We start from the raw sequence: 27,421 nt of genomic DNA on the forward strand, positions 1-27,421 counted from the left end.
TACATATCAGCTCGCTCTAATATAAATTGTAATTATGAAAGCGTCCAAAGAAAACTAAAATACTTAATTTAAGGTTAAGATTTTTCCAAGTGTGTAATTATCTGCCAATATCAACATTGTGAATTCTACAAGTCAAATACAGTAAGTACCTGTAAAACAAAGGCAAAAAGTACGTAGATACTTAGATGCCACCGCCGCTGGTCGACAGCCTTAAATACCGCGGCATCGCAATTAAAAGCAGGCTGTAGATTGTCTTATTTATTTATAGCAGAATGGCACGCACCGTTGCCTTATCGGGAGCCGGCTCGCTATCAATGTCAAGTCAACCACGTTCGTAGAAAATAGTGATTTCCCTTCGTTTATTCGGTTACTTTGAATTGACAGATGTACTACAGCATACTGTAACATATTTCCTCTTCTATCAATCCAGTGATATCCTAAATTAGCTTGTGCAAAATTGGCATATTGAGGAAATAGAAAAAGTGTCTCATTTCGCGGATATAGGTTGTTACAAAAAATTGTAAATAACATTTAGCGATTACCCGAAAAAATAAATAATGTCTTGATTTGCCTTATTCTTCGCTGAAAGGACATAAACATAATCTCATGCTAATTTTATTGATACTAATTTTATGATTAGTTACTAAACTTAAGATTTTAATCTTGATACAACCATGCTTATCTACTGTCTGCTACCTTATCGCTATTTCTCATGTTATGTAGGACAATATTTGTTTACACTGACTAAAGTTTGGTAAGTGCTCGCCTACTAAGTTAAATGTCTGTGAATATCGTTATCAAAGTTATATTGTCTTCATTACTCAAACCTGCTCTCATTACTTAAGGTCACTTAGTTAGCGTGTAAGCTTTGGTCGTTCCATCTGGTAATTGTATAGTTTCTCTTTATACTTACCTACTACTATTACTATCTACTTTTTTCTAGTACCTTGAGCAGCATCAACGTGAAGTGAAATTCGTTACCCCAAATGCACTCTCGTAATAATAAATAAATAAAAAATAAAATTCGTTTATTTCGGATCACCAGTAAATCCATAGAAATGTTAGTACCATGACTATATTGTATCTTCTATATTGTATCTATATTGTATCGGGTAAAAGATACAATATAATAATGATTATATTGTATCTTTTACCCGGGTAAACTTTACGTCTCATCACTAATATATGAAGAGCGTGCGAAACCGTTGACGGACCTTAGCGATATATCGTGGGAAAGAGAGAGATAGCTGAAGTTCTTTTATAGGGTTAGGTCTTTACCCAGCTCGTTAGTAAGCTTTCCATCTATGGCAAAGGCGCCAAATATGGAATCCCGTTCCGCTGGTCTAGACTTATTCCTGTTGAACTTTATGATTGTTTTAAACCATTTGTACAACTTTGTAGGTACTGTGTTTTTACTGAGATGTGTTTTATAGAAATCTCATCTCGGTTTTCATCAATCATTTCTCAAACGTCAGCGGTCTAACTCAAACTATTATATGTACTAAAACGATGTATTTTGGTATGAGAACACATACATGCATTTTGTTTTTTTGGCGATAATGGGATCAGGGTTTATAGATTTCATCTTGGCCGCTGCTGCTAAATCAAAAACGGGTTTTAGTTAATCGATAAAAAAATTGAAGCCACTTTTCTTCATTTTTATTAAGAACCAATTCAATTATTATTCTTTGCATTTTAGTGCTGATACGACATTATTAATGTATGCACGTTGCATCGTCTTCCTGTGAGAACCTGAAATGACTTAATCGATGACTAACGTCTATTTTAAACTTAACAATGCGTTTACCAGTACTTGCAGTTATTTCCAAACCAATCCGCTATGTGATTCACGGTATATTTTCGGCTCCTTGGACGTTTCACTGGTGTGCTCTGTGCGCTCAGCGATGCATTGAGAATCTTCGAAGTTGGTACAGTTATCTCAAGGATAATAAGAGAAACTATCTGCAAGGACTGACCAAAATATATATATTACCTAGATGGTTATTGAAAAGGGTATGAGTACGTATAAGTATGTAAGGAATGAAAAGCTGCAAAGATGGAAGAAAATATGAGAAATAATAATTATCCCTAACGGCAATCTCCTTTGATTTCATAAAAAACACGGTAGCAATGTTGCTAAAAGAAATCTGTTGAAATTGGAAATAAACATGAAGCCGAATAAAATTCACAAAAAACAAATGCCGGGTATATTCCGAGACGAAACAGAAAAATTACTACTGAAAACTACAACATTGTATGTCTGACAACGAAAAAGTACTGCGCCAATTAATTCAATGAAAGAGCATGGCTGAACAGTATCATAACATCGCTTCATCAATTGATCGCACTTCATAGGTCGTTGACTTGTCTTGCCATGCTACGTTTAGTACAGCTTAGAAGCTATTAGCAATAGTTAATAAATAGGAGGCAACGTCTTCTAGACATTTGACTGAATGTGCTAATTTTATTGTTCCGTTTTGAATATTTTTATCTCTTCAGAATATTTTTTAATGTAGTAAAATATTTATTTTAGTATAATTTCTAAATATTACTTTCAAATTTTAATTGTAGCACTTATGATTACGTTGCAAATCAGAGAGAAAGAAACTAAATCAGCGAGGTGTCCAACGAAGACTTGAAGCAAGTTACTGAGATAAACACATTGATCGAATTATAATAACAACATACAATAATTTTGTTTACCGAAGATCAGAATCAAGAAGGATAGAATATGTATTAGGATGTGTGGGAGATTGAAGCTGATACATTTCATTCCTATACTAAGCTGTGGTTCTAAGCTTACTTGAAGCTGGCCTTAACGTGCATCGTAAACGAATACGTTACGGTTTATACTAATTAGCTTTAGCAATTGGAATTAGCGTCAGTTCGACCTACTTGGATCAATTTGATGGATGATCATAGACATAAGCTACGCGTTCTGATGAATTTGATTTAACTTCCCAAGCAGCTGCTTTTTATTATAGTTGGGTAGACTAGGAGAATATAGTACTAATAGAGCGGCCCGTCCCGGCTTTGCTCGGGTAAAAACATATTAAACTATACTCCTAAATCTTCCTCAGGAATCACATTATCTATTGGTGAACCGCATGAAAGTCCGTGAAGTTTTTGAGTCATCATCTGCGTGCTTTATGTCAATCTGAAGTCCGATGCAAATACTCCTTCCGAATATAATGGATAGCGTGCTTGGTATTTGGGTCGATCGCGCCCGGATCAGAAAGCACGCTAGCCTATTGTCTGCCAGGGCAATCTGGCATTTCATATTTGCGGCATTTTTAGTAAATTTCGTGCCCATATTACATTATACTAAACCATAATATTGTTACTACGCCATTTTAATATGTGTAGTCAACAGCACATCAACCTATCCAAATTTATTGTGAATTTGCACCTATTACTGCGGTATAAAGATCCACGCAGGGTAACTTGACATTCGGTCACCGGTCACAGTTGATACTGTGATATTATAATTATTAAACTTTTTATTGTTATATTTATTGTATGACAAATGAAATACTGTAACTATGGTACCGACATAATTTGCATACAATAACCGGTTGTGATGGCAGGGACGTGGTCGGCCGAGTTGCGAGATTAACTTTGAAGTCACGTGACAATTTCCCACACATCGTGCCCTCTCTTACATATGGCCTGCAGCGGAAGGAACCGTTTTATTCGAAGTAATGAAAACAAAAGGCGCAGTATGAGACCCTAAGACCTATCAACAAATTAAAGTCCCAACTAATATTATAAATGCGAAAGTAAGTTTGTTTGTTTATTTCCTCTTCACGCATTATCTACTAGATCGATTGTGATGAAATTTGGGTAGGGTAGGTACTTTTTATCCCGAAATCCCCACGGGAGCAAAGCCTGGGGACGCAGCTAGTACAAAATAAATAAAGGTAGCTTCATTACACGTTACACGTTACAAAATTTGACTCTTTTAAAATATAGGATTTTTGTATGTTCTTTATGATAAAAGTGTGGAGGAATATAGGAATGACGACAAATTGTAATTAGTTCGTATTTTCAAAACGTGCTATGATTTATCGTGTGACCACAATAAATGAAACACAAAATTGTAACACAGCTACACGGTACCACAAACATATGGCCCTCTCTCATGTTACATCCAGAGTTCACGCCATACGGCGTGATTCCATACTAATAAAACAATCGTAATTTTGTGCTCACTCGAACGTAAAGCTGAAGTTATTGCGATTGCAAGAGAGTTTTAAACAGAGTTAATAAACAATCCAGCAATTTCGATTTTAATTCCGTTTTCACAGAACTGTAAACTTTGAGAGTGTGCTTAATTTCAGTCACTTCGCGGTGTTTGTTCATGAATATGTAACTGTAAGATTATTTATAAACAGCCTTGAAAATCACGAAATTGTAAACGTCCTTGCAACAATTTCAAACGCACCAAAAAGCATGCGTACTTATTATCAATTACTACTGATTCTTCTTCTTACTTTTAGCTCCATACCAGATTTTACTTGATCTCACAAATTTTTTCAAAGATTTAAACCCTTATTATCATCACCAAGAAATCGATGTTTTCGTACATTGACAGCTTTTACTGAGCAGAATATCCTATTGTTTAGTAACATACAGAGAGACACGCCTTTATTGTTTTTTCTCACCCAAAAAATCATTGTGAATCTAAGCAAGATTTGGCAGAGGAGCTGTCTCCAAGGAAATCCCGTCAATCCGCTGTCTGAACAGTCAATTGCGTTTGTTTTGTTTGATATTCGTCAACCAGCACGCTTTTGTTAAGAATTATCTGTATTGAAAATCACCTACTCCTATTTGTTATAATTATGTAGCATTTATAGAAATTATTTCAATATGTTTAAACTTCTTTTTGTTTTTAAACGTTATCCTCATACTTGTAGTTGTAAATATGTCATAACTTGTTGATTTATCAGCTAGTGTGAAAAATTGTGAAGACACAAGCAAACATCGCCACACACGACCGGTGGTAATGATAAATAACTGGAAGATATAGTATTCGGAGACACTGAACTGCAATATTTTAATCGAGCTACCAATTAAACGCTAATCGTTGGACCATTATAATTGTATCGGAGCCATTCACTTTTGCTAATGCGTGCAAACGCCCTGTGTGTGACAGTGATGAATCGGCACTACATACATAGTCAAACTGTCTAGATAAGGCTAATTTATTGCTCAGTTTACACAGTGTAGAAATTAGAGCACTCTTGATTATGGACGAAGGACACCTCGCCTCGACACTCATCTCGCAAATATGGGTCATGGCTCGAATACGAATTCCAGGTAGTCCCTGTAGGCCTTGTTTCATTACTTTTGCTAGTTACGTGAGTGCATGCTATCTGCAATGACAATTCGTTAACTTATAATAAAGTGTGATCTGTAAGTTAACTAAAATCCCAAATTCGTTATTCGTGGTCTTGCGATAGATAAACTCATTGGAAATAATACTGTAATGAATCTGATACATTACAGTATTCAAATCTGACCGAGTCTATCAAAATTGCGCAATCATATGTAGGTATGCTGAGTACTTCTACGACAAAAAAAATAGAATAGAGGAAAAATAAACGTCTAGTAAAAGATAAGTTACGGTTGAGTTAAAAGGTTGAAAATGGTCAATCTTTTACGGAATCCCTAAGCTAAATTCGATTCTACCTTGTAAAGGGATATAAGTACGTACTATGCACATACAATCTATATCTTAATATAATCCATATCTTTTCTCTACTTTATTTTTATGCAGTCATCATGTCTGATGATAATGGTGAAATTTTCATTTGGGAAAATATTGTTGGAACTTTGCATAGTAAATCCTATTCTTTATTTTCGTTTGTCTTCTATAATGATTTTTAAAGTTCAGGATTAATTTATAAAATTGAAACTTAAATCAATTTAGGTGAAATTATAACTTTATAAATACATTGTACAAAATTTGTAAAATACTTCGCTCTACTGCGCTAAGTGGAATTGGTTTCCCAAGAGCAGCGCCTAGCCCGCCTGGGAAATCGATTGACGATAAAAGTCCAAGACCCAATTGGGAATCTGTATCCTTTCCCAAGCTATCGAAACAATATAAAAATGCCTACTATAGAAATTATAAAAATATCCTCAAAACTCATGTAACATTTGTGACCTGTACGCAACCTCAAAGTGTGCAATGTTGTTGCTCATTTTGTATAAAGTGGCACAATTAATCTTAATATCTCATGACTCACGTCATTGCAATTGGCCCAAGTAATTTGCAATTTTAGCGATTCCATTGCTCACAATTTTTCTTCTTACTTTTACTTTTACCATCACTTTTCTTTGATAATGAATTAATTCTCAATGCAATCTACATTTTATTTTATTTTTAATAAAATTTTTATATCTGGTCTGGTTTTATAACAAACTTGGTTATTTTCACATAGTAATTTATTTCGTAAAGGAGCACCTATGTAATGAATTTAATATTAAATATAAATAAAAAGCAAGAGCGCTATCCTTTGATAACACATCTTGACTAGAAATTAAACCCATTATTAAACTGCACTTTACAAACGAACGTAGTTTGAAAGGAATGTGGACTGATATTGTGGCGGCAAATGGGTTGACGAGTCGATTGTTAGTGCCCATTTAATTTATAAAAATAGGTCGCCCTCGCGCGGTCGACGACCTATACTGTAAGCTAGCTAGTAACTTAAATTATGAAAAATTATGTAATGTAAACAGCAGCAGAGGGAGTCAAGATATTGTACCGATAACCTCGTTGACATATTAATGAGATGTCGGAACGAATTACTAAGCGGCAGTCGTCGAAAGACATAGGCCAGGGGCGGCATTACTATTTCTGGCTAAAGACGTTGACCTGCTACAATCTTTGCATCAGTTAGAGCTGCATCATCGCTTCTTAAAGATTTATTAGTAGCTTTCATCCAATTTCCTTTTAGACTTCTAAAGGTTTCATTTTAAAAATGTATTTTCAGTTGCGCTCAGCGCTGCGTTGAGTGTGCACGTACATCGGGTCTGTTATCGTTTTTGTGGCGTAATATAAAACTACCTTCAGCTATGGAAAATAATAGTGACGGCGACATACAATTGAATAGAAGTTTGGAAGTTCAAGAAAAAACGAGCAGGCAGGAAAGTGATGTTGTTGAAGAGATAGAATGGGATGACTCAAACTTCAGGAATACTGAGAAAAGGAAGACTAGGGAAGATGAAAGTAATAGTGAGGAAGGTTTCCAAACTGTTACCCGCAGAAAGAGGGCAGCGAAGCGTTTACTGAGGAGTAACTCCCACAAGGGCCAAGTTGAACCATCAAGAGGAGAATCGCAATATATTGAAAGATATGAAGTATGTATTACTTCTTTGGAGATTTTACCTAAGCAAATGGCTATGGCAAAGTTGCTGAGAGGTGAGAATATTTCAAATATTTTGAGAATAAAATATAAAAGCCCCTATAAGGTTCTCATTCAAGTAGAAGACGAAGAGACGGCAGAAAAACTGTTAGGTTGTCAAAAAATACTTAATATGGGATGTAGATGTCAGATGACTACGGAAACCAGTTTTTGTTATGGTATTGTGAAAAATGTTGATTTAGATATGACAGAAAAAGATTTAGTGGATGTTGTAGAATCTTCAGCAGAAGTTGTCTCAATTAAACGTTTAAATCGCATTGACGCAGATGGAAAATGGGTACCGAGTGAAACAATAAGACTATGTTTTAAAGGAACCATTTTACCCCCATATATAACAGCATATGGATGTAGATTCAAGGTTGATACCTATATATTCCCTGTAACTCAATGTTCCGGGTGCTGGAAATTTGGACATGTAGTCAAGTTCTGTCCCACGAAGAAAATTGTTTGCCCTAAATGTGGAGAGAACCATGAAAATTGTGAAATTAAAGAATTTTCATGTGCCAATTGTAAAGGTTCCCACTTGGCCCTAGACAAAATATGCCCCATTTACCAAAAAGAGAAATTGATTCGCTCTATTATGAGTAAGAATAATACCACGTATAGAAAGGCATTACTTATTTATAAAGAAGAGATGGCGGAGAAAGAAGAGTCGGAGTCTGAGATCATAAACTGGGAAATGGAACCGACCCCTGCACAAGCAACTGGTATGGACACCAGCGCCTCACAGCCTGCCTCTGTCCCAATTTCCGGTACTTCTCAAAATACTTATAGCAATGTTGTAGGGGCTAAAACAATGGTCCAGCAAACGCGACTAGATAGTGAAGAAACTCCTGCCTCATATAATAAGAAGAAAAACGACAAAAAGAATAAAAAAAAGGAAGAAACGAAGGGAAATCTTTGCAACACGGAAAAATGTTCTATGGAATTCGAGGAAGTCGAAATGGGTAATAATAAAAAACAGGAATCACAACGAGCAACTCAGCAAGAAAGAAGATCAAAGTTTAGAATAATTTTTGAACGTTTTAAAGATATATTATTGTCTAATGTTTCGGTGGGAGAAAAAATTTTTTTGTTGCTTCAGTTGATTGTTGAACAATGTAAAGTTGTTTTAAAGGATATGTTTACCGATGGAGAGATGTTAGGCAAAATTTTTAAACTTTTTAATGGATAGACCTATTAAAAATTTTACTATTAATATATTACAGTGGAATGCACAAAGCCTCAGACCCAAATTGGCAAGTTTTGAAACATTATTGCAACAAGAAAAAATACACATAGCCATTTTGAGTGAAACATGGTTAGAGCCTGAAGCCTGTTTGAAGATCCACGGATATAATATTTACAGAAGGGATCGGCCTGATACCTATGGAGGAGTTGCCATCATAGTTCACAAATCGATTTCAGTACAGGTATGTCCTTTGAACTTAACTAACTCGGACATAGAAATTTTGCATATCAAAATTCTTAACTGTAGTTCTTTGGAAAATGTGTTTTCTATCTACTGCCCGCAAACTGTCGCTACTGGCCCTTCCGATTGGGATAGTATATTCTCTTTGTATTCAAAGAAAACTATAATCGCTGGGGACTTTAACGGCCATCATACTAATTGGTCATATAAGACTGATACAAGGGGAAATCAACTTCTGGACTCATCACTAGAGAACGGGTTTATATCTGTAAATGATGGAAGTCCAACAAGGATTAAACTCGTCAACGGGATCCTCCAAAAATCGTCACCCGACATAACATTTATTTCTTCAGACATTGCACTTAATAATACATGGCAAGTAAGCAACGAAAATCTAGGTAGTGATCATATTGTTGTAAAAGCTTCTTTGAGTTATCAGGATCATATTCATTTTGTTAAAAGTAGGAATTACAAGAGTGCTAACTGGGAGGCTTATAGGGACCATTTAAAAGATACTTTCTGTATACCTCACCTCAATTTCGAAAATATTCAAGAAAAATATGATTATTTTCTTGAGAAGGTCAACGAATCCGTCAATAAGCATATTCCCTTTAAGAAGGTATGTACAGATCCCAAGTCTAAATTTAAGCCAAGGGACTACTGGAACTCTGATCTCTCTAAAGTTATTGCCCAACGTAGATTAGCGCTAAAAGAATTTCGGCGTAATCCTACTCCTTCGAATCTTTCACTATTGGAAAATAAAATAATTGAAAGCAGAAAGTGTATTCAAAATGCTAAGTTCAGATGTTACCAGAAATTCTGTGACAATTTAGATGGGCAAACGTCTCCTCAGGAAATGTGGAGGCAAATGCGTTGGATTAAGGGATATCAAAACCAAAGATCAAATATATCTGACGAAAATAAGGAGAAGTTATTATGCTCTCTTACACCTGATTTCGTAGCTAATAGAGAATATTTAAGTAAACCTACTATTACGAGTAATAATACACAGTTAGACTCTAAATTTACGTTGAGTGAGTTTAAAAACTGCTTGAAAAGAAAAGATACAGCTCCCGGCGACGATGGAATAACATATTCCATGATTTTTCACATGCCTGATAATGCGAAGTTGTTTTTATTGAATATTTTTAATGACATTTTCTGTACTGGTCATGTACCCCGTCAATGGCGGGATATTAATATAATTCCTATCCCCAAACAAGGTAGTGTAGTGACAGAAAATCCAAAGTTAAGACCAATATCTTTGATTTCATGTATCTGTAAGATTTTCCACGCCATGATTTCAAGAAGACTCGAATGGTTCAGTGAGAAAAAATCGATACTATCCGTAAATACAGTAGGATTCAGACGTGGACATTCTTGTTTAGACTGCCTTTCACGACTTGTCACTTATATTCAAATAGGATTTGCTAAAAGTCAACCAACACTAGCTTGTTTCCTTGATGTAGAAAATGCCTACAATAATATATTAATAGGAAAGCTTATTAATTTGCTTGATGAACTTAATATTGGGGCTAATATTTGTAATTATCTGTGGTCGTTTCTTACCGAGAGACACCTGTCGGTGCCAAATGAAAATAAGGATAAAATGGTTACCAGATGGACTAATAGAGGCTTAGCGCAAGGTGACCCTTTGTCTCCTCTTTTATTTAATTTGGCCACTTATAAAATTTGTCAGCAAATACAAAATGTTATTGTTGGTCAGTATGCAGATGATTTTGTATTGTATTTCAGTCATAAGGATTTCAGTTGTTGTGAGGATGAAATTCAAGCCGCTTTGGATGTAACCGTATCTCTTTTAAATGATTTGGGATTGGAGCTATCTTCAAGTAAGACAAAACTATGTGTATTCAGTAGAGGTCGTAGGCAGCTGGTACCCAATGTTAAAATAAATTCGGTGACATTATCTTCCAGCGAGTGTATAAAATATTTGGGACTATGGTTGGACAAAAAACTACTGTGGAGCAAGCATATCAATGAAGTAAGCGAAAAATGTTTAAAATTTTTGAACATTTTAAAAGTACTAACAGGGTCATCTTGGGGAGTACATCCTAATCATATGCGAAAATTATATTTATCACTTATTAGAAGCAGACTGGACTATGGAAGTGGCTTGTTTGGAAATAGTGCTCAAACACATTTAAAAAAATTAGACAAGGTTCAAAATCAGGCTTTAAGAATCATAGGAGGTTTCCTTAAGAGCACGCCCATACATGTGATGGAGAGTGAATTAAGTATACCTCCCCTGTATATAAGAAGAGTTCAGTTGACATACAAACATTGTTTGAAATTTCAATCAATTTCAGAAAACGAAAGTGTAAACCTTCTTGATAAGTTAAGTACTCTGTGTCAATTTAAATACTGGAAGAAAAAAAAGAAACCACTGCTAGTAGAATGTTATGAAAAAACCAAACATGAGATTATCCATTCATCTGCTCCTCTGGAAATGTTTACTTTGAATATTTGGGTCTCAAGCATAGAGTACAAGATTGAGATTAATTTAAAAGCCGTCAAACAGGCAAAAGCGTCTTACGACGCGAGTGTCCTCAAGTTTGAAATAATGAATGAAATCCAAGAGAAATATTGTGGATGGCACATGTTGTTCACTGACGGGTCGAAAAGTGATGAAGGGGCAGGTGCGGCTTTTTACGACTGCACCACCAATTTCTCTGAAGGTTTTAAGGTCGATCCCTGTCTGTCTATAATGTCCGTTGAACTCATTGCAATTTTAAAGGCAGTATCGTACATAAGAGGGCTGGGTATACAAAGATGTGTCATCTTCACTGATAGCAAAAGTGCGCTTCAACACCTGGCTCGATGCGCCTCTGGAAATAGCAGAGGTATATCGATAGCCTACGATATTTTGGCACTTTTGTATGAAGTAGTTCAAACCGATGTTGAGTTAAGATTGCAATGGGTTCCATCTCATATAGGTTTGGTGGGCAATGAGAAGGTTGACTCATTAGCAAAAGAAGCAAGGACCAGTGGTTCTAGCACTACTATTTCACCGGATTATGTAGAAAAGTTTTCTAAATTCAAAAATATTACCTACAATTTATGGAAAGAATATTTTAACCGTAGATCATTGGAGAAAGGAATTTGGTATAAAACGCTACAGAGTCAACCTCCTCAAGTGCCTTGGTTTAGTAATGTAAAACTTAGTAGAAATTTAATTAAAGTAGCATTTAGACTTCGTTCTGGTCATTATTTATGTAATAAGTTTAAATTTATGATGAAAAAATCAGATACTCCTAACTGTGAAAGATGTGGTGTTTTAGAAGATGTACAACATATACTCATTGATTGTATTAAATATAAGTGTGAAAGGGATCAACTAGTGAGAGAATTAATGTTAAACTACAATGATGTGGGACTTGCCCAGTCAATATTGTCAAAACCTAACTCGATAGTTGCAAGAAAATTTTACGAGTTTGTGTTTATATTTTCTCAGAAGTAGATCTCTTAATTAGGGTACGATAGGGCTGACATGCCATTAAGGAAAAAGCCCTGTAAAAAAAAAAATAAAGAGGAAAAAAAAAAAAAAAAAAAAATGTATTTTACGGAAATAGATCAAACTGCGCCGGAGGCGTAGTTGTTATGCGCTCTTAATATGTTACAACTTTGTTTAGGTACAAAGAGTCTCATTCCCTACCGTCAAGGGTCGCCGGTTGGATCCCGTGTATCTATTGTCTGAGGACAATATGCTCCATCTGCAATTGTTTGTGCGGTATTTATGGCGTCCACGCCTTCCATATTTTTTCATTCATAAGATCCATTATGATCTATTTCATATACCTTAAAATTGTCGTTTTACTTATAACCTGCAAAACAAAGTTATATGGGTTGGGATGTACTCTAAACCTCATTTGGGTTGCTGCGCCAGCATTGATTCTCCCCGAGGTGAAGAAGTTTTTTAGTATTATCCCAAATGTTCCAAAATTAATAAGGATGAATATTGTTATGTATTTGTTTTTTTGTAAATTTGTTTGCTTACATCTATGTTATCCTAAACAATTTCATTAGGTAACCACTTACATTTACCATTATTACTAGTGCACAAATATTACTAGTGCTTACATAATCATCGCACGTTACGTTGTTTGGTTAAAAATTAATTAATTACATTGAAAAATAAATGAAATATTTTAAATTGAAAACAATCTGTTTCCGCAGAAATTTTACTACTTATTGTAAAAAAACGATTAGCTTCGATTCTGTGCAGTAACAAGAAACAATTATGTTTATATACCCATGTATTTCTGTTACATTTACGTGCATCTGCTGTGCAACGTTAGTTGTTTCAATATAATAATATTATTTGTAATAAAAAGGATTTTTTTTCGGATCATACAAATCTGAATGCACATAAAATTGGTGCCTAGATGATTTCAGATAATAGCCAAAGATGGTTTCAAACTTTGAATATCTGAGATATGATTTTACATCCATACTTTGCGTTCTATGATTATGTATGACACAATCTATTTCAATTCTAATTTGACCGTCAACCCGAATATTATTCTGTTAATTGGATTTCATTGTTTGAAGTTAAGAATACTCTCTCGGCTCCCCGACTTCTACAAACAAGCACTTCATTTAATTTCAACAGTAAACTTTGCAACTGAATTTCCAGAAATTTCCTGATATTCATCTATTTGTCTGAATCAATCTGAATCACTGCGGGTTACTCGATGGAAATTGGGTACAGGGTACAGAATTATATGAAAAGTATATTGCTAAGCAATAATATCCACGAGTCAACCTTTTCGCAGTCCTTTTTATAAAAATCGCAATATATGGGAAGATATCGATTCTTATGAGAATGAACGATTACTCAATACTTTATTGCCTCCACAAAGTTGATATAGTGTTATATGTGGGGATTATATTACTACTTATTCAATATATCAATTTAAAAAACGTCTTGTCGCTCGTTCTTAACTTAAACAGTGGTCGCACGTGACATGATTATGGGTCAACATCAACGAAATTGGATGCTGCTCTTGCAGAAATCCAGTCCATCCTTTTACAAAGGAATGAAAAAGTAAATTGTGATTTAGGAAAGAGCCTTTATTTGGCACTTATTTTATCCAGACACCTTTAGATCTATTAGTTCTCGTGTTACAAATTGCATAGTGCGTTGCACAACATGTAGACAGGTGCTGGATTTCGTTCTGCGGTTTATGTAGACAATATGGTGTTGAATCACCAGCCAGTGACTAGAACAAAACATTATATGCCTCCTGCCATAACCAAGCATAGATAATTACAAGCTTTTATTTAACTTGCAGCGTAACTTTGTATGTCTATTCGGTTGGAATATTTTGATAACTTCAACCGAATGAGCTGAAATTTTATACACACGTTTAGTTTAGATGACAATACATTGTTATGATAAGCCTGATGGTGATGTCCTCATCGATTTACTGTACACGTTGAATGCAATAATCTCTATGGAACAATAAAAGCTTGTGTCAAAAATGTCATTTTTGTAAAAAAGATTATTGAAATAAAAGATTATGAAAACTAACTTTTTCACGCAACACGTGAAATAGTACATCTGAAGCGATATCTTTATCTTTAGTAGTTATAAAATTAAAACAATAAAATAAGCATAACATTTTTAGGTTTTTAATTGTTTCTGCTATTTTCCAACTTGCTCTTAACAAAGCTCCACTTAATTAAGTTTAAACACTATTCATTGATGCTAGTGTAATACTGCCATGAGAGCTAGCTTAACCAAACTATTAGTTTTCGTATTAACAACACAAAGCCTGTAATTTGAGCCGAAACCACAACATTTACGACCTATTGCATTTCTCCACAAATAACTTTATACTGAATTCCGTTAGTTATTCGTCTTCCTGTACAACACGTTTATTTAGCACGGTTTTGGAGGAATCAAAAAATCGAAATCATCAAAGTTCAGTTCACCTTTAATTTTGGGTGTACAAGAAAGTCCGTTAAAATCGGAACTAAAAAATCTTACATTAGAGAACTAATTTTACATTCTCAAAACTACAGTTGATCACAATCTCGACCAGCCTTTCAAAAGAGGTATCAGCATGTTTGCTCTGCCTCTCCTGGCCTAAATTTCCAAGTTGATAATGAAAAAGCCCGCTCCGCGTGTAATTAGACTTCAAAGCCGAGGGCCGTATTTTATTTTCTGTAATCATCGAGCGTCATATATTAGCGCCAATCCTTGTATGAACGTCTCCTGGACTTTAATTCCTCTTTTTATAGTTTTCTATTTACACGGTTTGTACTTCATTACTGCCTCAATTGTTGGAATTTATTTCTTTTGTAAGTGTTGCTTTTTCAATATTAAGTGTTCTAAATATCATTACTTCTATGAAAAGTTTATTAGGAGCTATCTCGTGTTACTAGAGTTATACTATAGAATTAAGTAAATAGAGTCTAGTTGTAAATGTTTATTTACTTAATTTTATTACAAAACATGGAAAATGTTGTCTGTAAGCTTTCTGAATCGAGAGAATAAAGTGAGTCATTAGGTTTATTTATCCACGTCTTATGTTTTTACAGGTATGTACGAAATCATTTGTGCTAAGACAGTCAATATAAGTCGGTAAGTGAAGTAACACAAGTGTTCTAAGCAAAAACTATTCTAGTATTTATAATGAAGAAAATTATTATATTGGATTGGTTATCGTGCATAAAACCGTTGATTAATATTAAAAAATAATATGCGCTAAAAATTATTATAGAAAAGTTTTGCAGATGTTTCACGGAAAATCAATACATATAAAAAAACAGTAGAAAAAAATCCTGTACATTGAATATATGTATTTACATAAAAACAAAATTAGGCGATAGAGTCATAGTAACAGACCAAATAATTTGAAAAAAAAACTGTCTGTTTATCTGTACACGATAATATTCGGAACTACTGGACGGATTTGAATGAAACTTATTATATAGCTATTAAGCCTGGGCAATATATAGGGTGTAAATGATTTTGAAAACTGAAACACCTGAAGGAGATCAATTAGGGTACAGCAAAATTATAGGAAATACAGAAATTACGCCTTAATAAAAGTAATGTAATTTTTTATATTTATATGGGATTACAGAGTTATTAATGCAGTTGGTGTATAAACTGGACCTAATTTTCAAAATATTTAAGTTTTCCCTTGATTTAGACACTAAACACTAATTGTATTCTACATTTGAAGCTTCTATGAGGGGGTAGGAGAGAGGTGATTATGCTCATTAGGGTCGTAACGTGTTCAGTGACTCATAATTAGTTTCAATACGAGGTTTTATTGTTGTTAGATAATTCGTCTCTGAGCTATCGTCAATCAAGCAACATAATCGGGAGTGAAAAGTGAAGTATGGAGAAAATCGAATATCATGCCGTGATAAAGTTCCTCACCAAGCAAGGAAAATCAGTTCCTACCATACTGGATGAGATGTCATCGGTTTATGGCGACTCTTGCCCAGGAAAAACCATGGTGTACAAGTGGCACAGTTTATTTAAACAGGGAAGGGAATCACTTGAAGACGACCCGAGGCCGGGCAGAAGCATCGAAGTGACCACGCCAGAACTTATCCAGAACATTGAAACAAACAATTGTTTCGTTGTCGAGAATGCTCGACTAAAAAAGAAATGGTTGGAGTATCCGATACAACCATTTTTAAAATCCTGCATGATCATCTTGGCATGACTAAGGTCAGCGCAAGATGGGTGGCCGAGAATGCTCACGCCGCCGCAAAAATAACAGCGCGTAGAGTGTTCACGTGCATTTTTGGACCTCTGCAATGAGGACAAGGATGGAGTATTGAGCCGAATTGTTACTGGAGATGAAACTTGGGTTCATCATTATGAGCCTGAGTCGAAACAAGATTCCATGCAGTGGCATAAAAAGGGCATAGAACCTCCCAAGAAATTTAAGGTCTCACAGTCAGCTGGGAAACTCATGGCAACGGTCTTTTGGGACTCGGAAGGAATATTATTAATCGATTATAAAGATAAAGGTGTTTCTATAACCGGAGAAAACTGCGCTTCAATATTAGAGCGATTAAAAGAAGCTATTAAAGAGAAAAGACGGAGAAAATTGACAAGAGGTGTGCTGCTTTTACACGACAACGCACCCGTTCACAAGAGCCGCATTGCGGCTGCCCTGCATAAGGTTGGCTTCGATATTTTGGAACACCCACCCTACAGTCCAGACCTGTATTACCTGTTTCCCAAAATGAAAAAAGAGCTGCGGGGTAAGAAATTTTCAACCGATGATGAAGTCAAGGAGGCAGTTTCGTCGTATTTTGAAGACAAAGACTAAACATTTTTTTATGAGGGTATAAATAAATTAATTGAAAGATCTGAAAATGTATCCGTCTTGCAGGTGAATATATTGAAAACCCCCTATAACCCCCTTTCCGCGAATATAAAAACCCTCCCTCGTATGTCTGCTAGAAGTGCCTTAGACTTTTGATGATTTGAGGATCGGTGAGTGAGTGAGTGACAATTCAAGACACTTTAACAAGTTAAAATTCTTAAACTACTGGTTCAAATTGAATAAAATTTGAAATTTACAGTGTTTATACAATACCTGCTTAGTTACTGAAAATGCAGGCTTCCTGTTTTATCCACAACTAAGTTATTGGGGTTCGAAATTGGTCTGAATTGCTTCGAGAATAGGATGGTACGACCGTGCCTTTTTTTTCTCGACTTACAGGGGCACTGCCGTGCCCACAGATTTACAGATTTTTTAAAATTTAATTTTGTAAAATTCTTTGTGGAATGACACACCCTTGTCAAAATGCCGAACGTTATAGCCCTATAAATACTACATATATATAGTTTAGTTTACCTCATATTTTCTATTTTTTTCATTAATTAATGTGTTATTATACTAATATGTATCTTTTGTTTTGTTTGTATGTAGTGAAGTAAAAGAATGTGCGGATATTATATACCTATGTGTAGCATATGATGTATATGTAGTATGTCTTTTTGTAAGAAAATGAATAATGAAAAGTACCCACAATTAAGTCATATTTTTGGAAACTGAATAAAGCTCATATCTATCTAGCTAGTGAGTATATAAACATTAATAATATAAAAATATTTAATATTTTGCATTTAATTAATGACTTTCAAATAAAGAACAATCCGTTGGGACTCCATTTTAAGGCGTCGACCAATTTAGTTCATTCTATTGACGGTGATTGATGACATTCCAAAGAACCGACCTAAAACTGGCCGGAACATTTTGTCCCGTGACAAAAAAAAGTAAAAAGCACAAAATCTGTTCATTGTAAGCGGAACTCATTATAGAGAACTCTTTTGTCAAAGCAACAGTTGTGTTAACGTTTATTCAGTAAACAAATTACATTCGCTCAATGTTGGTCGCAGTGGTGTCCCAAGGTAGATATTATTATCATACTTATTGTAAATGTTTATATATCTAGCCTTGTTGGGTATATCAATCTATTGTCTTCAGGCCCCAGCACAGACGTGAGTAATATTTGTGTATGGAGCTTGTTTAGACGCGACAATATGAGCATGTATCTTTATTTACATTGTCAGTGGTTGGATGACAAAATCAATTAGTGGTATCAATAGATACCACTATGTAAAGAAAGCCCGGATGTAGTAGATTTATAACTAGCACCGATAGTCAGTCAATAATATTTAGACCCAATAATCAAATCTGAAATCAAGCACGTGTATTCAAAGAGCATGTTTCAAAGGCTGACTCATATCGCAGGCAAGAAGGTTACAATCTATGGGATATAGACCACAAAGACTTGCAGGTGGCTAAAATCATATATGTGAATATTATACCAATTTAGATGTCCAACAGAATATGATATCGCGTGACTTCGCATTCGCACTAATAAGTACTAGTGCTAACAAAATAACGTAATTAGCTTGCGACCAGACTTATAGTTTTGGGCTAATTACTTTCTAATTTAACTTGAATTCTGTTAGGTAAGGTAAGGCTAGGAGACTCACGATGTAAAAGGTTAGACATTTGGCTACATAAACACGTCGCTCCCGCTGTCTGTCTGCTCCTATATAAACTTAGATTTAACTACGTAACTAACTACTTCAACCACGCAACGGATTTATATGCCGGTTTTTTAAATAAATAATTCCTGATGAAGGTATAATTTATTATGGTTCTATCTGTGCGAAACCGAGATGGACCGCTTGTTTATAATAAATAGAATTACGAATAAAGTAAACACAGATATTAATTTCACTGTCAATTAAATGTCACTGAATAATCGTGCATAATAGAGATAAAAAGATAGCTCTCATTACTTTCTGAAATTCCTTTTGACGCGTGTGTGAAACATTCGTCTCTGCCTTCCGATGCTGAATAATGAAAAAGACGAATGTTCACACACGCGTCAAATAATAAATAATATGCACAGGCACAGATTCATAGTCCTTGTCAAAGTCGAATTAACATGGTCGGAGACTCGGAGATCAGTTACCGCGAGTGTACCTCAGAGAATATGTCAATATTACCGCTCGCTATAACACATTCATGAAGCAATCACGGTTTACAAAATAAAGATCTATTTTCTCCAAGCTCCCGAATCCAGACTCATTCCATTCGCGGTCGCCATTACATCATAAATATCGACCGTCCCATGGCCCATGGGGAACTTCAGACTTGTTACTCAGCTGATCATGGTGTAATTCTAAACGTGAGGGGAGAGGGGATGACAGCCGCTGATCGCTTCGCCTGCAGTCTGTCACCGCGCGACGTCAGAGCCAGTCGCGCTTTCTCGTGCCTTTGGACCTAAACCGGTGTAGTGACAATCAGTGCTCTTGTACATATCGTAATTGACGTTAACAGTAAGTGTGATTAGTGGTTATTCTCATTTGGAAGATATTCTTAATTCACATTAAAAGGTAAATTAGTGTGGTCTGTTTATATTTATCAAGCCGGTTGTTTACTGGTATTATTACAAAGGAATGGAACATTCAATACAATGGATATAGTCGATCAGTGGCCACTTTATTTTCATTGTCATCAACAAAAACTACAAAGGGGTTGAAATATGTTAGTTTCGCTATTGATTCGTTACCCTAATAAAATTCGCGTAGTAGGTGCCCCATTTCATATATTGAGGGGTCGGAATTCGCCTTGGGGTCGTCTTTTGAATGAAGATCAGTCAAACTCAGGGATGTAATTTAAAAAAGATCTCGCGTTATGTACCTACGAGCTTTTACCAATATTGATTTATTTTCTCGGTTTAATTTAGTCTTTTCCATACAAATACACATTAATATTAGAAGAACTCTGTTTTCGAGAACGAGAATTGAGTTTTCAATAACGATACTTTCGGTGGTCTATAAACCATGAGGCGATTCCATTATCTAGTCTATAGACACCGATCAAAATACATAGTTAATGTAAACGAGGAACTGAATATGTAAGTTTCTACAATACAAAAGATTGAAGAAAAAAAACTCCCGTCTACAAGTATCACGAAATGACTATAAAAACACGGAGCCACAGCACAGCCCACAACTAAACATTAAAAAAAATGTTTATCCAACTGTAACGTACGATCGACATAAAATTCTATTGTTAGATGAAACGAAACTTTATTACAATCTTTTAGCTTTTCATAAAATTGTTATTAAATTAAACGAATTCACGTTTTTATCATGACATAAAAATACCATTGGGAGAACGATTTCATCGTTGTGGATTTCAAAATAGGTCTATAACTATCTTCCGATCTATTAGAGATAATATAACCGATATCTACATTCATTCAGTACCTATAAAAATAATATTATACGCTACTTCTGTAATCAACAGTTATCTATAGAAAATTATAACTGGTTTAATATCGAGTACTGCGATTTATCTAAATAAAAAAAATATTTGTGGGATAATAAAAAATATGATGTTTGGTAAAGTACAGATTTAAATCAAAATCCAAACAGAATTAAACTTTTACATTATGACGATGGCCTAAATCAGGTAGACGAGGGATCAGACCTCGTTGTTACCCGTTTCGTATTACGTCTCTATCCGAAAACTCACAAACCGCGAATATTTTATTATCACTCACCTTGACCTTTTTAGTAGTCAGTATGTACGAAAATAATTAGTAACTTGTTACTTTATCTAGAACGTCCTAAACGTTCTAGATTTGGAACTTGATCGTCAAAAGAACGTAACTCTTTTAGAGCAATAAGTGGTTTTATAAAATATTTTTATAGACTATCATATAGATTCCTGTCAGCACCTAGCAGTCGCTATATAAACCAGTCAGTTTAAAAATACTGTAACTTTGAGTATTGGATCACTCGATAGATAAAATACCTTAAGTTGTAGAAATCACACAGACAAACTGATGAGACTAATTTGTAATTTATATGTATATATTTTCTACAAACTATCTCCTTCTGAAAGCATTGTTGCATCCGAAGCAATAGACACATTTTGTAATGCTAAACGCTTAGTTTTTACTACGCTTGTCAACATAACAACTTGACGTAAAAGTTTCGCACATTATACCCGTCAAAAATTGTCAGAAAAACGTAATGTGCGCGCTTCGAATTAATTTATACTAAACTGCACGCGATTGATATATCTATTAAGTATTTTTTGCAAAAATAAATCATAAGATTGTTTCTAAACTTAGCGTTAAAGTAAATCTTACAACACTAAAAATCTGCAAAAATTTTAAAAGAATCATTTGGAATCCAAAGCTGACAAACAATATGTGCCTGGAATTTTGCTGGCCGTAGTCCAAATCCCATCCTGCTTATATGTATAACCGGCCGGCTTAACGATTTGCCCAAATGTCACTATTCAGTTTAAAATCCTTAATCAACATTTTGTGCAAATTCTTGTGACTGTTGAAGATGTTTGCCAAAAAGAAATTTTATTGCATGAATTTTTCAGTACCATATCCCGCATATTGTTCATATTGAATCTAGATTTTTCTTCACAAACCTCACAATGTTAAACGGCGAACGCACTTAAATTAGCAATATTATTATAGGTAAAAAATCTTGCATAATAAACTTACCACATTAAAATAAGGAAGGAGAGAAGATTAATTTTTATTAATAGAGATTACAGGAATCGTCACGTCAGGTCGTCAGCCCCAAAACGTGTCTGTCCGGAGAACACAACCGCATAGAAAACTATGTTGCCATCATAACAACGTACTCATAAAGAGGCACGCAAGCTAGTCATGCAACGATGCTCGCACAATTCTTGCTAATCTTGACACAAATGCTCTTATTATGCCGAATTGACATTCTTCCGTAGCGGGTGTTAAAATTAGTTTCTGAATTCCACCAGTATATAATTTAGCTAACAACACGATACATGATGTCTGTATATTAAGTACTTTTACTTACGTATTCTTTGTATTAAAAGCTAAATAGTATTTTGTTCGTTTCATTGAAATGCGCTGAATAATCTGCTGCAAATTGGACACATTATTATTATAATTTGTCAAGATTCACTATTGACAGATTAACCTGTAAAGTGCTATCTGCAAACAGTTCGCCAGTCTTGGCAGTTATGTACCTCATATTGCTGGTTTTTCCTTGCAGTTGTTTAATTTTGGAATTAGCTTTGTGCACATCCTCTTCAAATGAAACAGTGCAATAATAGTACTTTAAGAATACAAGTATATGTCAGAATCACGCAATCCAGACGTCAAGAGTGCCCTCGTTCAAATACTTGCCTCGCATAAACAAATATTTGCCGAGATCAAACCAAAACCCGACGTTAATAAACATACTTCGTAAGGGACGGTCGGTGTGGCTTATCAAAAATTATGTTCTTCAACAGATATTTTCTTTGATTAATTCTTTTGTCAATTCTATATTTATTCCAAATTTAACTAAGTTTAATCTCATCAAGCTCAAGTTTTAATTTTGTTGTTTGGGTTTATTTAAAGTTGTTTAATTCGTTTTTGGAGACTTAAAATCAATGTTATGATTACTTCATCAAGATGCTGATTAACTGCTGCAAATTCATTAAAATAGATTCTTGCACTCACCAACCTACCTAAAATTATTCCAGTTTCACCACTATTAATGCTACATAGAGGTTTATATTGAATAACGTTAAATTAGCAAAAAAATAATTGCTTCTACACGTTTCACTAATGCGCAGCGCAGTAAACGTCATCGATATAGTTACAGTTGCATTTCTATATTCTTGGCAGCGTATCATTTTAGCCACCTGGTTAATTTTATGACTTAGTGATGCTGAAAATACATCAAAGTAGGCCATCGTCTAGCTGACTACATTATATCAATATAATCAATTTCTGTACGCTATATTTCAATTGTGATTTTTATAGATCTAAATTCTAATTCAGAAACTATATTTTTGTAGTGATTAATTCTTATAAATACATATCAATATATCATGTGTACGCTAGGAAGCGTTTGTTGACATTTATAATCATCCAAGAATTATTTTAATACCCATTATACTTATACTAGTTGCTTCCCGTTATCTTTTGGTTAAGACATTATTTGATTTTGTATAATAAATGCCAAAATTTTCTACCCTTCTGAAGACAAAGCATGTTATCCAATTTCAACAAAACCTCCTGAGGCGTGCCGCCCTCTGTATACGTATTGAAAAGAAAAACTCTTTGATCAATTTTTGTTACAATAACAAACATTATCCTCGATCTCATTACGGAGTGAAAATTTTCGTTTATCGTATTTATATATTTGTATTTGAATGTAAATACAAGAAAATGTGAAAAGTAAATATCGATTTCGTACTATTTAAATAACTATACAACATTTATTGACCTCTGGAGCTGATATTCTATTTGTTTCTTCTAAAAAACTGAAGCTACTGAAGTATATTTTGTAAGCTATTCAATAGACATTAAACACTTTACTTTTGGTAAAATTTTCAAATTGGATCTTTTTATAACTTTCGGTGTTTGCCTTGATATATTCCATCGCTAGTTGTCGTCCTCTCTAGTTAAGTTTGAAAAGGTTTATTTTTCCTTCAGTTGATTCCTTTGTACTGTTTGTTAGTTGTTTTATTCTAGGTGGCAAAATTATGAATCGTTTTCTTCACAAATATTAAATAAATAAATAAATATTAAGACAAATCACACAGATTGAGCTAGCCCCAAGTGACCAAAACCAAAACTCAACGATACCATATTTTATAACAAATACTTACATATATAGATAAACATCCATGACCCGGGCCAATCAGAAAAAGATCATTTTCCATCATGATCCGACCGGGGATCGAACCCGGGACCTCTCGGTCCCGGATCCTGCTGACTTTACCACTGCGCCACCGAGGTCGTCATCAACAACAAGATCTTAACTTCTTATTTACTTGCTGTTATTTTTGTGAGTTCCCGCTTCGAGTTTATTTATTTCCCTTGTTATCCTTTACATAGTTTATAAATAATAATAATTCTTTTTTCAGACTTACGTCTACTTTTGTTATAATTATTGTTCCTTTTACACAAAGGAACTTATTATTTATTTCTTTTTCTACGTGTAATGCTGACTTAATAATATTTCCAATGACTCGTTCTAACCATATCCCGTATTTATACAAGAACGGATTTGGAAATGTCATCGCAAATGTCCGGGATTAGACTTTTCACAATGTTTTCCTTCGTTTTAGAGGGTTGGTAGTCAGATTATTGGATTAAACTGCGAGTGACATTTGAATAAGAAAAATACGAGAAGTATTATGAAAATTCTTTCACATTATTTCGAAATTAATAAACCAGTTAGGTTCCTAACTGGTCTATTAATCTATCTAAACGAACACATGATAAACAATATGATAACCATTGTTCATTAACAGATTTCGATATACGCCAATTTATTTAATTTTCGTAGCCGTAAAAATTTCTCTATAAAAATTACCAATTTAAATATTGTTATTAACTTATCAAAGAGTTTGCAGCAAATTGGACCGGCACAGTTTTTAATTGCTCACTTTGTTAACGCTCTGAAAGTGTAAAACGAATGAATTTATTGCAGAACTTTTTATCGGTGTCTGAATTAACCACTAGCGGAAAATCTACTGTTGTTCAAAGCCGAGGCCAGACTCCCCAAGGCATTTTCATTTCTCCTCTAAGATCAGGAATGGTTACATAAACAATTTCCTTCGAGAAATTTAACGCTTTTCCGAAGCCAGCTCTTGGGATTTCAATTGATTTCATTGTTAACATATCACGTGTAAATTCTTTTTGTGTCCTCATTGATTTTAATAAAAAATAATTGACTTACAAAGACTAAACCTGGTATTCATAAAAAATATACTAAAATATATCTCGTTCTGTTAATGCCCAATTTTGTAAAGCGAAATAGTGACGATACATACTTTAGCTTAAATTATGCTATCTTTTTTATGAATAACAGGGTATACCACCCGAACATATAATTATTACTATCAAACACCTTAATATTTGTAAACACATAGTGTAAGCCGAAAGCGAATGACTTGCAAGTTGCAAGCCGGCTAATGTCGGGCTAACAGGATTACTTGGCAAGTGTAGTTTCACTCATAGTTGCAAAGTCCCAACAAGCATTAGTAGTAATGAGCTTGTCAGCTTACAAATTATTAACGATAGAGTTAAGAAACATGTTCTCCACAAAGGAATCCAGAATTCCTGAGTAATTATGTAATGATGGATCATACCACATTGTTTATATATCATTCAAGTTTGTTTATTAATTGTAGTAATATTAATAAACTTAGTGATATTGTTACATATTAATCACTGTATTTCGCCTTTAAAATTGTATTTATTAACTGCTTAAAACAAATTATTCCAAATGGAAGTAAGTATAATGTTATGTTATGCAATAGACTGGACAGATTCAGACAAATCGGTCAATTCACCTGGGCTGTAGACGTTAGAATTTTTCGATATGAAATCCGTTTGAACTAATCAACTTATTGTGATTGCAAATGATATCGTTCATCATCAATCTTTGAATCTCATTTTATTTGAATGATATACCTGAAGATACTTTACAGCCATCACATTCGGCCTGTCTTGACGGAACTTCACATTATTTATTACTTAATAACGGTTCTAACATCTATGATACCGTGACATAATGTCAGATATATTCTAATTTGACATGGCAACCGGTTTTCTTACTATAGCGTTGCCTGCATCTTCATTCACATATTAACACGCTCACTATGAATCAGTATCATTAATATATAAATGACTGCTCCAAATTATAGCAATTAATACAATGTTATGGTATCTTCTAAAATTTGGTCTGAATAATATGATTTTATTGATACCTAAGGGTTTGCGATACACTGAAAGCTGATGAAGTTAACACCCCTCAAATTTACCGTAACTTATTTTGGTATTGAATATTAAAGAGGTTAAAGAAGGTAAAGTAATTGAAAGTTCCATCCAAAAGAGACTTGTAAACCCCTGAATACATATCTACTGGTATTTAGGTGTCAGCATAACATTTATTATTATATACTTATCAAGCACCATCAATATTATTTGTGTAAATAAGTAAGGATAACAATAAAAATGTTTTCTCTCTTCACTAATAAAGCAAGTATAAATTTACACACATATTTTACATTTGATTGATAGAAAAAAAAGAAACGGAAAATTAGAAAAATAAATAACCCTTATGTTTTGAATTCGTATCTTAATAAAGATAACCAGGAAACATTAATCAAGCCACAACCATCACCGACAAAGGACAAGAACGCACCTAAAACGGGGTTAACGTCTATGGGACGGTTTAATGCATTATATATGACGAATTGCCATCCGTACTGAGTGCAAGCCAGTTCAGACACACCGGCGAAGTCCTCTTTATACCCACAGGAAGTAGTTATCGTGACAATAGTAGGATATTGACGAATATGTCTGACACCGTTATTTTAATCTTTCCTAGCTGTACTTGCGAAATGCGCGTGACTGTATGATTGTCTACCTATATTCTGGACGTAGTTGAACTGTCAAAAATGCGCTTCTAATCTGAATCCTTATCTATCTATATTTTGTACATTATTTTTGGTAAAAATATATAAACGGAAGGGCGGGAATAATACTACCACATGTGTAGGAATAACCTGTTACTTTTTGTTTCCATGATACAATACACTTAAAATATTGTCTGTATAGTAAACAGACAAAATATATTGTTCACTTACGAGTTACACTAAGTGAAGTGAATATTCATCGCTATTATGCTTATTGACAGCGATTGACTACTTAGAACCAACGCTTTCAAAGCCTAACTGGAGTAGAAACTTCGTGTCTTGCAAGATTTGTCCATCTGTCTGTATGAAGCGTCCTAAGTTGACTGGCCAACACACATTTAGCGACGCGTGACGGCGCGCCCTCTTGGACAGATTAACTCTGGTACTGTGACATTAATTTTATGTGTATCTCATGCTCATTTGCTGTGGTCGCTGAATTTAGATTATTATTTTTATTTTTAGATTTTTCCTCGGTATTCGGTGACTCATATTGATTTGTTTTTTACGTTTACAAATATGGGGCTGTAGTTCTCCCATAACAACAACAACGTTTTGTGAAA

General features: G+C 34.4%; 2 protein-coding genes across 9 annotated transcripts in view; both read left to right on the forward strand.

Moving 5' to 3' along the window:
• Positions 1–27,421, forward strand: part of Dg (Dystroglycan) — a 76,521-nt gene that overhangs the window by 14,851 nt on the left and 34,249 nt on the right. For 2 of the 8 annotated variants that reach the window (XM_053758200.1, XM_053758205.1), the window contains exon 1: positions 19,590–19,756. The exons of 5 other annotated variants lie outside the window; for them this stretch is intronic. The gene's annotated coding sequence lies outside the window, so the exon portion shown is untranslated. Of the gene's footprint in view, positions 1–19,589; positions 19,757–27,421 lie in introns of those variants that run through there. One more of the 8 variants, XM_053758204.1, reaches the window with a different exon arrangement.
• On the forward strand, positions 7,006–11,245 carry LOC128677405 (uncharacterized). Its single transcript, XM_053758209.1, has 2 exons — positions 7,006–8,845; positions 10,600–11,245. The coding sequence occupies exon 1, from the start codon at positions 7,084–7,086 to the stop codon at positions 8,605–8,607; it is 1,524 nt and encodes a 507-aa protein (XP_053614184.1). The 5' UTR covers positions 7,006–7,083; the 3' UTR covers positions 8,608–8,845; positions 10,600–11,245.

The sequence above is a fragment of the Plodia interpunctella genome, chromosome 18, assembly GCF_027563975.2.
Source record: "Plodia interpunctella isolate USDA-ARS_2022_Savannah chromosome 18, ilPloInte3.2, whole genome shotgun sequence".
NCBI classification, from domain to species: domain Eukaryota; kingdom Metazoa; phylum Arthropoda; class Insecta; order Lepidoptera; family Pyralidae; genus Plodia; species Plodia interpunctella.

What these genes read in the sequence shown, in the direction of transcription:
- LOC128677405 (XM_053758209.1), top strand. Translation starts at nt 7,084, where the DNA reads ATGGAAAATAATAGTGACGGCGACATACAATTGAATAGAAGTTTGGAA.